Source organism: Mauremys mutica, chromosome 4 (assembly GCF_020497125.1).
Source record: "Mauremys mutica isolate MM-2020 ecotype Southern chromosome 4, ASM2049712v1, whole genome shotgun sequence".
In the NCBI taxonomy this organism is placed as follows: Eukaryota; Metazoa; Chordata; order Testudines; family Geoemydidae; genus Mauremys; species Mauremys mutica.
In genome coordinates, this window is record NC_059075.1 from 14,579,708 (window position 1) to 14,595,231 (window position 15,524).

Sequence of the window (15,524 nt, forward strand, 5' to 3'; positions counted from 1 at the left end):
TGCTGCAGCAGCAGCAGCATGTTACTCTCAGTAAATCATGCAGATTATTAATCCTGAATTTAATCTTTTTTTTAATATAGAAAACCTAAAGATAGGCCAAAATTGGTACAATATATCTAGCCCTCTTCCGCCCCCCCCCCCACCCTCATGAGTTATTGGGTGTGAAGAGGGTTCACACTAATTTCCTGTGTGTTTAAAATAGAGATGGGGGGAAAACAATACACACATTCTCGCTCTCTCTCTCTCTCTCTCCCCCCCCCCCCCATCTGCCCCCACCTTGAAATCAGAGGGATACTATAAATGGGACCTTGAACCTATCCTTGCTGTTTTTGCAAGACCAGCATTGCAATTTCTTTTGCCCATCTCAGAGTAAAAACTTACCTGAAAACTCCTCATATCCAAAATGTCAGGCCTCCCAGCATGCATCATTCACATAAAAATAACCATTTCATCTCTACTTCTGTGTGTCCTTTATTCTAGTCACACAGCTAGTTTTGCTGCACTTATTTGAAGCTTGTGAAGGTAATGAAATACTCACATTTCACTTAATATTTTGTATTAGGTCCTATGAAAAAGGGCAAAGAACAGAATACAGAGCGTAGCTTTTTCCTCAGAATGAAGTGTACACTGACCAGCAGGGGAAGGACAGTGAATATCAAGTCTGCAACCTGGAAGGTAACCAACCCTGGGGCACACATGAATATTGATATGACTAGAACCTTTGCTTTTCAGATCTCATCAGGTGCAAGTATTCACATTTGGAACAAAGTATAAAATAATTAGCTTGCAGCAGTGCAATTTGGCATTCTCCAATTTCTTGCCGATTTGGTAAAACCTACAGTGCACTCTTGTGACTGTAAATTCTTAAATATGCTGCACTGCAACTTAGAACACATCTAGGATGTAACTGAAAATTCATTTTCAAAATAAAAGAACCTTTTTAATACTGATCTTTCAACTTAAGTCAGGAGTCACGAATATTGTGTGACGCTTCCTGCTCTTGCATAAAATTAACTAGGATTACATCATGATGATGACTGATTCTGATTGACTTTAAAGTGGTTACCACAGTCAAGGTAACTTTGAAGGAGCCTAGCATTATTATTCCTCTTTTGCTGGTTCTCCCCCACACCATAACTGGAATAAAATATAGTTAATTTGAGTCTCTTAAAATGGATCCATCTTCTTTCCAGATAAAATATGGTCACTTTTATATATCCAGTGACTGCACCCTGTTCAGAAAGGTTTTTCCATGGCTTTCAGTTTGTCACATATGCATGATCAAATCCCCAGTTATACAAACAGTTTTGACTTCAGACTCATAGGGAGGCAGAAAGTGATTGCCAGGCTTTTGTATTTTAGGAATATTTGGAGTATGATGGAACTCCCTCCTCCCACCTTCATCCTCACAAAGAATGCAAAATATAGCTTTGTCTTCTATCTCTGTTTCAAACAGAAATATAAGATGTCTTCTGTGTTTCAATTAGAAACATAAGCAATCAAACACCATCTGCTAATGCACAATGCCACTGATGAGTGATTGCACTCATCTGTTGGCTGTAGAGGCAATTTTCAAAGATGAATCAATTAACTTTAGTATAAATTCAGTGAGCACCAAAAAGGGGAAAAAGTTGGTAGCCAATTTAACATTTTTAATGTGCATAGTGTAAGTGGGGAGGAATTTTTTTTTTACGTAACTGTAGCAGATGTCACATATATTGTTTGAATGCTGCTGTTGCATTTTGATTACTGACACCAATAGTTCACCTAGGGAGAGAGGAAGGCCACTGCCCACTTATGAAATTATAACCGTTGTAATGTCAATCTCCTTTTCCAATACAGAACTTGGTTTTTAAATTATTTTTTTTTATTCTGTAGGTACTTCACTGTACAGGGCATGTTCGTGTGTATGATACCTGCAATAATCAGACTCTCTGTGGTTATAAAAAGCCTCCCATGACATGCTTGGTGTTGATTTGTGTACCTATCCCTCATCCATCAAACATTGAAGTCCCTTTGGACAGCAAGACATTCCTCAGTCGCCACAGCCTGGATATGAAATTTTCGTATTGTGATGAAAGGTAAAGCCAAATATAAGCACTGACAAACATTCAATGCATTATTGTAGGTTTTATATTTGTGGGTAGTTTTATTTCTTAACTTTTACCCATCTATAAAACTGAGTTAATATGTGATACTTCAGGTTTTACTAGCTTGTCATTTTTTTAATTGGTCAATATATTTTATGTAAAAAGCAAAGGTTTTTTTTTTGTTTGTTTGTTTTTTAAACCTGAAAAGTTTTACCACATTAAGGAAATAATTCCTGTATGGAGTCATCACTTACGGAACAATTTGAATTGGTGAAGTAGCACCTTTCATCCAGAAGGATCCAAAGGCATTTTAAAAACTAGATACCCTTTTACCCATCAGGGAAGTGCAGCCACTTCTGGGATGCTGCTAATTTCAGTGTTTTATAGTTCTTTATAAACCTTTCTTGCATATGTACAATTGACCACTTCTGAGCAAAATGCATTTATCTAACAAGCTCATATTGAAAACTTAGCTTGTCAAGTTCAGAATATGGAATAAGTAACTTTACGTTTTATTTAAAACTCAAGTCAATAGCAGTGCATGCTATTTGCTTCTTATTGATAGAATAAGCGGTGGTCGGAGATTGTGTCTTCTAACTTAAACTGTCGCTTCATCAGATTGCTGTTAGATTCAAGCAAATATTGCATGTTAGTGCAAGTGTTTTCTCAGAACTGATTTGCATGCAGAAATTGCACCGATTCAGCCAATTTAGTGAGATCAGTGCCATTTGTGTGTTCTGTTTCTCTGGTTTCTTTTGACGTAGGCAGTTAAACTGAGGGCTTGGCTACACTTGAAAGTTGCAGCGCTGGTGGAGGCTTTCCAGTGCTGCAATTAGTAACCGTCCACACCTGCAAGGCACATCCAGCGCTGCAACTCCCTGGCTGCAGCGCTGGCTGTACATCTGGTCTGGTTGGGGTGTAACGATTGCAGCGCTGGTGATCTAGCGCTGCTCGTCAAGTGTGGACACACACCAGCACTGTTATTGGCCTCCAGGGTATTAGCAGATATCCCAGAATGCTTTTATAAATTACTCTTTGTTTTGTTATGCAGCCTCTCTTTGTTTTGTTGTGAACTCGGAGCGTAGCTCCGTGGATCCCGGAGCTGCTTATAACACAGCTCCTGTTTGCTGTGATCAATCTGTACCTGGCTGTGAACAATCAAATGAGATAATGAGGCAGGCAGGGAGTGAGTGTTTGCTTGACAGCGGGGAGTCCGTTTGGATGCAGGCTGTTTGCAATTAAGAGTTAAGATTAAGGGGTCGCGAACATTTTCTGATTTTTCAAGGCAGGAAGCTAAACACACAGTGTTGGCTCCAAAAATCCACTCTCTCTCTCTCCCCCCACTCCCTGTCACACTACACCACCTCCCACCCCCTCTTTTGAAAAGCACATTGCTGCCACTTGAACGCTGGGATAGCTGCCCATAATGCATCACTCCCAACAGCGCTGCAGATGTGGCCACACACCAGCGCTGGTAGCTGTGAGTGTGGCCACACACCAGCGCTGTAACTCCCAGCGCTGCAACTTTCAAGTGTAGCCAAGCCATGAGTGCTCTTTTTTGTTCTGTGTACAACGCTGCCATCTAGTGGTTAAAGGGAATATGATTTGATTTAAATCCAAAAAGACTTTCACTTGTAAAAGTTAGGATTGCTGAAATTTCAGATTCTCATTCCTCTTAAACAATTACAGAATAAAATAGTGCTGAAGCAGGTATAATGTCTTATCTATATTTGATTTAACTTCTGAATATAGTATTAGAGAGACAAGGTGGGTGAACATAGTATTAGCACAAATTGCATATTACATCCTGTAAACCATTGTCCTGTATTTACTAAGAAAAAAATTGATGTATAAAGACCTGAGATTAGATTTTAATAACCAGAAGTGGAGGGTTATGAACATTCCAGCTGGTAGTAAAACTGCCTAGAAATACTAGTGGAATAGGACTGAGATCTTTGAGATAGGCGAACATAAGAAGAGACAAGTTTCCTCTGTTTAACCCTGCTTGAAAGGAAAACTGTCATTTAAATCCACCACTGTTGCTGGCAGTGTATTCATCTGGGAGTTTCTGGTTTGGAAGAGATTGCATCTTTAGAGCCATTAACATCTACATTAAATTTATTCATCTAATCATAAAAATAAATGATCGTTAGCCACGTGGTCAGGGATGCAGAACCATGCTCTTGGTGACCCTACACCTCTGACAGCCATAAGCTGGGACTGGTCGACTGTATGGGTCACTCAATAATTACCCTGCTCTCTTCATTCTCTCTGAAGCACTGGTACTGGCTGCTGTTGGAAGATGGGATACTGGGCTTAAGTGTACCATTGGTCTGACCCAGTAGGGCCATTCTTATGTTCATATTTACGTCTCTATTTCTGCTTTCACTTAACCTTTTTTCTTTTCAATTTAAAGAATTACAGAGCTGATGGGATATGAGCCAGAAGAGCTGTTGGGTCACTCCATCTATGAATACTATCATGCTCTGGACTCTGATCATCTGACCAAAACTCATCATGATAGTAAGTAGAAAGACAGACCTATAACTCTCTGTAATTTAGATAAGACAGGGAGGGTGGGGGTGCGGGTGGGGGTAGGGAGGGAATTATTTGAAAGTTTTTAATAGCAAGTGTGGATCTGAAGTGATTAATGTATATTTTCACTTTAGCTATAAAAAGTCACTTCATTATTCTAAAGTTGACCGTTCTGCTTTAGTGTTCACTAAAGGGCAAGTGACTACAGGACAGTACAGAATGCTTGCTAAACATGGTGGATATGTCTGGGTTGAAACTCAAGCAACTGTTATATACAGCACTAAGAACTCCCAACCACAGTGCATAGTGTGCGTAAACTACGTCTTGAGGTAAGCTGTGAGTAGTTAAACACTTTTTGCATGTTTCTTTATTATAGATTGTGCCAAAGCCCAAAGGATCTGACTTCAAGTTAGACAGGTGCTGGCACTTGCTATCTCCTTTATAAACAATGCTTTGCAATTGCCTAGAAAATTGCCAGTTACAGGGTTAAGGGAGCAATAAACTGGGAAGTAGAGTTACTCTTTAATGTATACCTAGAGCTCCCATTGATGTCAATATGGAAATCTGAATGTAGAATGAGGATGGACTCTGCAGCAGGGGGTTGGGGTGCAGGCAGGGGTGCGGAGTACGGGGGGGGCTCAGGGTAGTGGTGTGGGATGCAGGCTCTGGCCTGGCGCCATTACCTCGAGCAGCTCCAGGGTGGCAGCGGGGCTAAGGCAGGGACATGGTGCTGGCCGCTTCTGGGAGCGGTGCGAGGCCAGGACAGGCAGGGGAGCCTGCCTTAGCCCTGCTGTGCCATGGGGCTGCCAACCCCGCGGGCCGGATTAAAAGCCCTCATAGGCTGGATCTGGCCCACAGGCCATAGTTTGCCCTCCCCTGGGCTAGATAGATGTAAATTGGACATCTGGACCTTTGTCTGGAGTTCAATATACCTTTGTTAGGAGTTTTTCAGTGGTGTTTTAACTCTGTCACAAAGCATTAGTAGTTAAAATATAATCTTTTCTCCCGTTTCTTCATCAGTGTGACTTTTTGTTTACTCAAAACTTTAACTTTTCACCGGTAAAATAACTGCATGGCTGATATTGACTGCAGTTTGCTGTTTTTGGAAATCTTCTGAACTTCTTTGAAATTGTGAATGAATTTGTAATAACCATTAAGACAGCATATAAGTGTTATAAAAAAAATAGATTACTGACATTTTCATAAAGCATAGCTGTCCTAATTACTTACGTGACGTTATCCTTTTATACTATCACAATTGGTTGCTGAGAAGATTGAATTTGAGGGATGAATGGGCAATAGCAGAATTTTAAAAACTCCTGTGTTAATGAAAATGCATATAACATGAGCAAAGAGAAATAAAATAGAATTGTCAGAATTGCTTCTAAACTTCCCATGAGCTGCTAGCTGCTCTTTAAAGAATAATCTTTTTTTGTTTTTGACAGTGAAATTGTACAGAAAGAGTTATTTCTTTCCCTTGCACAAACTGAGTGCGTGCTGAAACCAGTGGAGTCTCCTGATATGAAAATATTCAGCAAGGCTGACTTAGAAGATACTAACAGCCTCTTTGAAAAACTTAAAAAGGAACCAGATGCTTTAACTTTGCTCGCACCAGCTCCTGGAGACACGATTATCTCTTTAGATTTCAGCAGTAATGGTGGGTTTGTGTTTAAGTCCAAGACCCTATTGATTAATAATATTCGTGTATGTTAAAATAAACATTAGAAAATAACTTGCCAATATCACTTGCCTAACAAAAAAAATATTTCAGCTGCTGTTATTTAATGAGGTCCATAGACACGCTCAGCGCTTTTACTTAGGTTGATGGTTTTTTTTAATTTTTGTAGAGACTGATGATCAACAATATGATGAAGTTCCTTTGTATAATGATGTAATGCTCCCCTCATCCAGTGAGAAACTGAAGAATATAAATTTGGCAATGTCCCCACTTCCTGCCTCTGAAATTACAAAGCCACTTCGTAGCAATGCTGACCCTGCACTCAATAGAGAAGTTGTATCAAAACTGGAGCCAAACACAGAGCCACTAGAACTTGCGTTTTCCAGTCGCCATAGGCAAGAACAGCCAGCCAGCCCTTCTGATGCAAGCACTAACCAAAGCTCACCTGAGGTCAGTCATACAGTTTGGAAAGACAGTCATCAAAATAAATGTGAAGTAGGCTTTTGAGTAAATATCTCTAGACAGTGTGGCGTGAACAGAGTCTTTAGAGTATTTGCATATTATTCTGATTGTATTTCTAAATTGTGGCCATATGCTATAAATATAATTTAACATTACAACCTGTCAATAAAAGATTACTTTACCTTTCAGTTTGAAAGCTATATTTTTAGGTTTTTTAAAATTAGAGATTAAAAGTGCATATGAAGTGTGTAACTGCTTTGAGTATGTCTTTTAAGGAACTTAGGATTCAGAGAGATGCTTATTGCAATTAATGAGTTACAGCAAATCAGTGTATAAACTTCTGACACATTTATACCTGTCCCACAGTCCCCAAACTGTGGCAATCTATTAAAACTGATGATAGTGAAAACTCTGGGCATATTTAGATGAATGCAAATACTATCCGGTCCCATTCCATTTTCATTAATTTTTTGCAATTATAGTTTGGTTGCATGGTGTGTGTGTGTGTGTGTGTGTGTGTATATATATATGTATACACGTGTGTGTGTGTATATGTATACACGTGTGTGTGTGTGTATATGTATATAATTTTAGAGTGAAGCTATAGAATCACAGGACTGAAAGAGACCTCAAGAGGTCATCTAGTCCAGTCCCCTGCACTCAAGGCAGGACTAAATATTATCTAGGCCATTCCTGACAGGTGTTTGTCTAACCTGCTCTTAAAAATCTCCAGTGATGGAGATTCCACAACCTCCCTAAGCAATTTATTCCAGTGCTTAACCACCCTGACAGTCAGGAAGTTTTTCCTAATGTCCAACCTAAACCTCCCTTGCTGCAATTTAAGCCCAAAATAACACAATGTTAAACCAATTGAAAATTTGTACTTAAAACTGAATTGAATTGTCTTGACAGCCTTGTAGTCCCAATGACTATTGCTTTGACGTGGATAATGATGTGGCTAATGAGTTTAAGCTGGAATTAGTGGAAAAACTCTTTGCAATAGACACGGAAGCGAAAAATCCATTCACTACACAGGTATGTACATTAAGTTAAACTTGTGTGTCATCTTAAGCCTATCCTAGAGCATAGTATTTGTATGCTTATTTTATCGAATGTTAAAATTTAATGTGTTAAATACTGGAGCAGTATTTCTGAAAAAAAAAAAAAGATGAGTTGGTAGCTGGTTTCTCAATAGTTTTTGAGATATAAAAAAATGGCGCTCACAAAGCACTATTCCAGAGGTTTGGGGAGAGAGGAAGTGGCAGACTATTTACAGATCATTAAGGCATTCTTGGGTATTGCACAGATTCGCTAGAAACTTTATTTACCCATTTTATTGTTCTTTCAGGAAACTGATTTAGACTTGGAGATGTTAGCTCCTTACATCCCAATGGATGACGACTTCCAGTTACGATCCTTTGATCAGCCACCTTCACTGGACAGTGGTTGTGCCAGCTCTCAGAGTGTGGCCACCAGTACCATATTTCAGCAAACTCAGACACTGTCTACTGCCGCTGAGGAAATAACACCAGTGAAAACAGAATGCATGGATGACATTAAGACTCTAATTGTTTCTCAGTCTCCTGTCCTCATAATCAATGAAACCAACAGCGCCCCAGCATCACCATATGGTGGAAATCGAAGCCGAACTGCATCTCCAATCAGGGCTGGAAAAGGAACATTGGACCAGACGGAGAAATCTTATCCAGGAACACCCAATTTGTTAACAGTCACTTTGAGTAAAAGGTATTTTAAAAACAAAGCTGAAATCCTGTTACCCATTAATCTTGAAGAAATTAGACCTGTAATATAGTTCTCTAGGCTGTACAGTAGATCTTTATTGTCTGCTGTCTTCTTTGATCCCTTTTTTTGAACAAGCTATATACCTTAATTTGTGCTTTAAAAGAAGATTTTAGGTTTAGTGCACTTCAACAGCAGACTGGAGTTGATTTTTCCAGAACCTTTTTTGCATTTGTATTTACATCAAGTCTTTGTATAGAAAACAAGCAATTGAACCATTCCTGTTCATATTTTTTTGTTCTGCTCCCCTTCATACCTGAGTTGTGCAAACAAAACAGTCCAATAGGCCATCTGAAAGAGGGTATGTAGAAGTAATTTCTTGCCCAGTTTCTGATGTGATGCAGAGACTGTAGTTATGCCTTAAGCTTATGTGTTATGCTTAAAATAAGTCATACTTCAGCAATATGGATTATGGGCATCCATAACAGATTTTTATCATGACATAGTGTCACCAAATCAGAATTTAAATCCATTTGATAAAACCAAGTAGCTTTCCCTGTGCACGGACATGCAAAATGGATATTTTAACTGCTCTCCCCCGTACCCGCTCTCAAAAGAGGGGCAGTAGAATGACACATACTTAAGCTTTCTCTGTTTTTCTGTAGAGAGGAACTTTTTAAAGGACAGCCAGTTTTCCATGTTAAGATCAGGAGTTGTTGACTTAGCAAGATTTAAAGCTAGAATTCTTTCTAATCATACATTGAAACAGTGAATCACTCACATAGAAAATTAGGACACATAAATAACTGACTGTCACTGTGAAATATTTATTTTACAAAGTGTTTATAAAAGACTGGCTTGAGGATAGTAGGAACTTTAACAGACTAAATCCATTTTTTCTTAGATCTGCTGCAATGGATGAAGAACTGAATCCAAAGATGCTAGCTTTGCATAACTCTCAGAGAAAGCGAAAGATGGAATATGATGGCTCACTTTTTCAAGCAGTGGGAATTGTAAGTTTTGGTGATATTTTTCTTTTAAAATTAGTTGTAATCTTACTGTTTCCAGAATTAACCATTGATACAGAATTCTGACTTTAGCTAGTGGCATACAGCAAAATCCTGTGACCAAAGTAATCATTTAAGTTAATAACATCCTATGTCTTCCTGAATGCAAAACCCCTGATTTCAATTCTTTCCTACTGTCAAAATAGTTTTAAACTACCCTCTGCATCCAGACAAATGTCTCGGTTAGACAGAAGATAAACTTTTCATTTGTGAAACAGATGGGATGTGCTTAAGTAGAAAATAAGGCATTGTAAGAACATGAGACTAAAAACAATGTTCACCTGCTAACAATGTGTGTCATTGCTATTTCAAACTTTACCTCCATGTCCCTCAAAATCAGAGACAGTGCAAAGAGCTGGAACAGGAGCAGCACAGATTTGGAAGGATGTATAAAGCATACAAATATAAATTGATTTATAGTTTTTATACATGTGCCTTGAATAGAGAAAATCAGAATGTTAGAATGGGAACATTATGGACTAAAAAGAGGGTTGAGGGCACAGTCTACGTGCAGTTAGTGATTGTACTAGTGAATAACCAATCACTTGTCCTTTAAAGCACCTGAAAAATTCCTTCTAAACAACTATGTAGTTTGTATTGTTTCACTTACCAGGGTGTTCCACAACTTTATCATCTCTCATAAAATTATTTTAGCTAAATTCCATCTGGGGAATTTTGGTTTGGGGTTTGTTTTGGGTTTTTTTACACAGTCAGTATTCTGAAATCCTGGGATTTGACATTTGTACAGATACATTTCTCTGCCCTTGATGTATCTTGAGAACTTCAGAGAGCTCTTATTGCCTATGTTACTTGTCAAATAAAATCTGAGTAAAAAAAAAAAAATTCACACAAGTTAATTTTCTACAACGGTATGCGTCTCGAGACTTTTTCTGATTCTTCGGTGTTCTGTAATGTAAGTGTGCTCTTAAAATATGTCTACGTAGCAAAAAAAAAAAAACCCATGGCAGCAAGTCTTAAAGCATAGGTCAACTGACTTGGGCTTGTATTGCAGAACTAAAAAGAGCAGTATAGACATTTGGGCTCTGGTTGGTGCCTGGGCTCCAAGGTCCTCTCCCTGGCTGGCTGGGTTTCAGAGCCTGAGCCCGAATGCCTGCGCTTTCGTTTTTAGCCCCACCGCACAAGCCCTGCAAGCCTGAGTCAGTTGATGCGGGCTGTAAGACTTGCTGCCAGGGTTTATTGGTTTTGTTTTCTGTTTTGCTTTGTAGATGTAGGCTAGCGTGCTCTAGAGTGTTTTCTTCCAAATAGCGAATTATCCCTACATCATCTCCTGGCTTTGGAATGACTGCTTACATTTTGTCTACTGACTGTCTGACCTCTTGTCTCCCAGAAGGCTGGGGAAAACTTGTTGTACATCCAGTTCTTCTGTAAAGCTCCAGCAGCTTTTTGTTATGTCATTTAGAGACTCTCTTGGTTTTTATTCTCCTTAGTGTCTCTTAATCTTTTTTTTTTTTAAATAAAACATTCTAACGTTGTATTTTCATTCTCTTTACTCTTTGCGTTCGCATGCATGTTTGTTTGGTTTTTCCTGATAGCCTTTTAGGAATTCATTGTTCTCCATCAATGTTCTAATGATTCTTGCTGCCTTTGTCTTGCATATTGTTGCTATGGCTGCCATATTTTTCCCATTTAGGCCATTTCAACAGATGTCACCACTGATAAAATAGCAAATGATCTGTGCTGGCTTCGTGTATTTTAGCCAGCTGCTAAAGTTACAGTTCTGTTAAGGCTTCTATTTATAGAATGCCTCTCATCCCCTTGTCTCACGTTCATCATTTTCTTAATTTCTCCTTTTAGCTAAAATTTCGATTACTGATTTTTGTCTCTGCTTAAAGGCAACGTCTTTCTGTCCATGTATTTGAAAAAACCCTGGCAAAAATCTGAGGGGGCATCAAAGATTTCCATGTGTCCCCCTCACCCATCACCTCTGGCTTCTGTCCAGCAGAGAGGGGGGTTTTGGGGCTTCAGCCCTGTGGGGCGCGTGTGCCGGGGCTTCAGTAGGAGCAGGGCTGAGGCCCCGAGTCTGAGCAGGTGCCTCCCTTGGGGCTGAAGCTCTGAGAGAGACACCCCCACACCCTGCTTTTCAGGGCCGAAAGCCTGAGCAGGTGCCTCTCACAGGGCTGAACTCTGAAAACCCCCCTCCCCACAGGGCTGGAGCCCCAAACCCCAGCAAGCACATGACTGTCCAACTTCTGACGATTGAGGGTCAGTAAATTTGACCTCTAGGGTCTAGGTTTTACTGAGAACTAGTTCTAAACCAGCTTGTACAGCCTGCCCCAAGTGGAGCTGGAAGCATTTGACATTTGTTTTGCACATTTTTTTAAAAGAAAACTGCCACTAAGTTTAGGTTTATACAATCTCATATTTTAGGATTATGTAAATATAGATCCTGGTTTCATAGAACTACAGATAAAATTTTATGCTTCTGTCAGTGTGGCGTTCCATAGCTCTGTGTATGAAGAGAAACTGGAATATCATCATCTATTATTTGTGGGGTTTTTTTGTTTTTTTGTTTTTTGTTAAACAAGGACTTTTTGGGTACATCTACACAGCGAGCCTCAGAGCTTGGATCAACAGACTTGGGCTCAGGGGGCTTGCACTACAGCACTAAAAATAGCTGTGTAGACGTTCAAGCTCAGGCTGGAGATTGAACTCTGAAGCCCACCCCTGAACCCCAACATCTACATAGCTATTTTAGCACTGTAGCTCCCGCTCCTGCACGCCCCTTCCCCCCAGTACACTAGGCTCTGAGATTGTTTTGCTGTGTAGATGTATTCTTAGTTCAAAAGAAAGACATTGGTGTCATAAGATTGCAAAACAAATTACATTTCCCAACTTCTGATTAATGTGAACTGCTATGTTGCACACACAAATATACTAGCTATGTTAACCTTCCTATGAAAATGTAATATTTAAATCTTCTGACTGAGTCATTCCTTTGAACCTTTTTACACAAACGGCAGTTTTCCTTGTTTATATAGATTTCACATCTGCAGAAAATTCTTAGCGAAAAAGTGAAGTGATTCAAAGTGAAAAGCAACATACCTGAATATTTAAGTCTCTAGGATTTTCACAGCATTCCACTGTCTTCACCCCTCCGTGTTCAACAGCCATCTACCAGAGAAAGGACAGAACTTCCAAATCCGGGCACCAGTATTAGCACTCTTGTCAGCTGTCGCCCAGTTTCTAAGCATTTCTGTAGATGATTGGCTTTTCCTTTGTCTTGCTTTCTGGTTTAGCAGACCTGTTTTCTTACCTATTCCAGAAAGCAATAACTTTCCTAGGAAGACACACACAGCCTTCTGCTCTCTCTTATACCCCAGAATCTCTTGTCTGCTGCTGTCACAAGTGATTCTAGAGCCACGGCTGCGATTGGACGAGTCAGGATTCCACATTTGTACGGCCCTACCAAATTCAAGGTCCATTTTGATCAATTTCATTGCAAGAGGGGTTTAAAATGGGTCAATTTCACATTTTTCAGATGTTTATATCTGAAGTGTCACGGTGTTGTAACCGTGGGGGCCCCAACCCAAAAGGTACCCGGCGGTAGGTCTGATCCCCTCTGAGAGCAGCCCTGCAAGTGAGGAAGAAATCCTGTCCCTCTCCAGCCCGGCTGGGACTCCCGGGCAGGAGCCTCTGGCTGGGACGGATCAGATGTCACAGAGAAGGGCTTATTTCATGATCTGTGACGTTTTTCATGGCCGTGAGATTGGTATGGCCCTACACATTGGCAATGAGAACAAAAGAAAGGGGGCAGCTGAGCTGGGAGGCGAGAGAATTGGCGTGTGGGAGCAAAATTTACATAACTAGATATAAAAATCATGTACATTTTTGTGCACGTGGAGATTGGGAACAGTAGTAATGCCATAGTAGTTCTCCTCTCTTCTCCTATGTTTTTTATTTCCATTCACTTCAGTGAACTCTGCAGCCTGCTCAGACAATGGCAGTGACCAGCAAAAGTAGTAAGAGGTGGCTGGGGTGGGTGTATGTATACGTATAGCGCACACTAATTTTGAGGATGGTGTTTGGTTTTATTTAAGAAGGAGATAACCTTGGTTTTATGTATGTACCTTTTTTTTTTTTAAGCAAGACTCCCTTTTACTTTTAAAATCAGTCTACACTAATTTGCTCTTAAACTTTCTCTCAGGTACTGAATGAATTCAGTTTTAAATAGTAGCAGCATGTTAGTAACTGTAGTGACAAGAACTAATGATTTCCTCTTGAAATTTTTGCATACATGATCTGCAGAAATAAGGTGTTTTTTTTTTGTTTTGTTTTTAAGGGATCTTTATTCCAGCAGTCAGAAGATTGTGGCGCGAATGCATCACTGTGTTGGAAACGTGTAAAAGGGTGCAAATCTAATGGCCAGAATGGAGTGGGACAAAAGACAATCATCTTATTATCAACTGGTTAGTGTTCATGTGTGTGGGAGGGAGAAATGAAGTATTAGTAAAGCTGTATTGGCTAATGGGACTTGCCTCCCCCTATATACTAATTTGGGAAATGTAAAATACAGTAAGTAATGTGCCCTTATCTTTATCGTCTTCCTTTCTAGATATAGCAAGTAAGCTCCTAGGGCAGTCAATGGATGAGACTGGACTACCCCAACTTACCAGTTACGATTGCGAAGTAAATGCTCCCATACAAGGCAGCAGAAACCTGCTACAGGGTGAAGAATTGCTCAGAGCTCTGGATCAAGTTAACTGAGTTTTCACAATACTTGTTCTTTTTTTGGACACTGGAGAATCACCACCTAAAGCAGTCTATTTATATTTTCTATATCTGATTTTAGAAGCCTGGCTACAATACTGCACTAATTCAGTTAGTTCCGTTTCGATCCCCTTTTTACTTCACTTACTTTGACAGATTTTTTTCATATATTCTTTATGTAACATCTCAGATTATAGTGCATTTTCATAATTCTTTGGTACATACACTTTAAGTCCATTACATTTAAAACATCCTTGCAATAGCAGCTTTGAAATGCACCTGTTTTTAAAAACATTTTTATTTTTATTTTATTTTTTTTGGCTGGAGAGTTTCATTGAAAGAATCCTATCAATAAAATGTCACATAGTAAAACAGTCAGTACTTCCTGCCTGCTCTTCATAAGTAGTTGAAATACGTATGCTTTGTCAGTTATTTTAAAACAAATTTTTATTTTAATTTTTTTATACGAAACAACAATGCTTTTCAGCAGTGCATTGTAGCCACAATCGCACAATATATTTTCTTAAAAAAAAAAAATACCAGCAATTCCTCATGCAATATAGTCTACATTTATAAAACTAGTTTTTAAGGAGAAGAATCTTTGAGGTTTTTTTTTTTTTGTTGTTGTGGCCTGTGAAATCATGTTTAATTCTTGAGGATGTCATTGTTTGTCATGTTGTAATAGAAACTGTTCCTAAATGCTGTATTATGCTTATGACTGAAATGAGTATTAAGTAAAAGGGAAGGGTTTTATCTGGAAAGGACGACATTCTCTTAATTTACAGAGAGGGTTTGATGTTCCTAAAGTAGTCACTTGGCCAGCTCAAAAAAATCCCTCCCTGTAGTTGTGGAAGTTCATGCTAATGTGTATCTGAGATTAAATCTAAATGTTTTGCTTACCCTGTGTGGTATAGGTGATATTTCAAGCAGATCGTAAGACATCATGCATTGTTAGCAAAGTTGCCTAGTACATCATTGAGTTGCTCAATATTTGATGTTTTGGTTTTATGCACCTTATTGCTCTTAACATCCATGTATTCATGTAGATTTCAATAACTCAATATATTTTAGAAACCCTTTTATTTTGAGTAGTTGTCTCACAAACATCTTATTTCCTATATGTACTGTACAAATTTTTCATTCACTCATTCTTTCTCTCTATGTGGTTGGATCTAACACTAACTGTATTGTTTTATTACATCAATAAACTATATGTGGACCAGG

The 15,524-nt window shown here is 39.1% G+C and overlaps 1 protein-coding gene across 2 annotated transcripts in view; it reads left to right on the forward strand.

The window, feature by feature from the left end:
- HIF1A (hypoxia inducible factor 1 subunit alpha) overlaps positions 1 to 15,524 on the forward strand; it is a 47,514-nt gene extending 31,990 nt beyond the window's left edge. For both annotated transcript variants that reach the window (XM_045015029.1, XM_045015031.1), the window contains exons 5-15: positions 563 to 675; positions 1,879 to 2,081; positions 4,507 to 4,613; positions 4,807 to 4,954; positions 6,071 to 6,282; positions 6,473 to 6,753; positions 7,678 to 7,800; positions 8,114 to 8,511; positions 9,410 to 9,518; positions 13,873 to 13,999; positions 14,146 to 15,524. In XM_045015029.1, the coding sequence (XP_044870964.1) occupies positions 563 to 675; positions 1,879 to 2,081; positions 4,507 to 4,613; positions 4,807 to 4,954; positions 6,071 to 6,282; positions 6,473 to 6,753; positions 7,678 to 7,800; positions 8,114 to 8,511; positions 9,410 to 9,518; positions 13,873 to 13,999; positions 14,146 to 14,297 (1,973 nt within the window). In that variant the 3' untranslated portion in view covers positions 14,298 to 15,524. The remainder of the gene's footprint in view (positions 1 to 562; positions 676 to 1,878; positions 2,082 to 4,506; positions 4,614 to 4,806; positions 4,955 to 6,070; positions 6,283 to 6,472; positions 6,754 to 7,677; positions 7,801 to 8,113; positions 8,512 to 9,409; positions 9,519 to 13,872; positions 14,000 to 14,145) is intronic.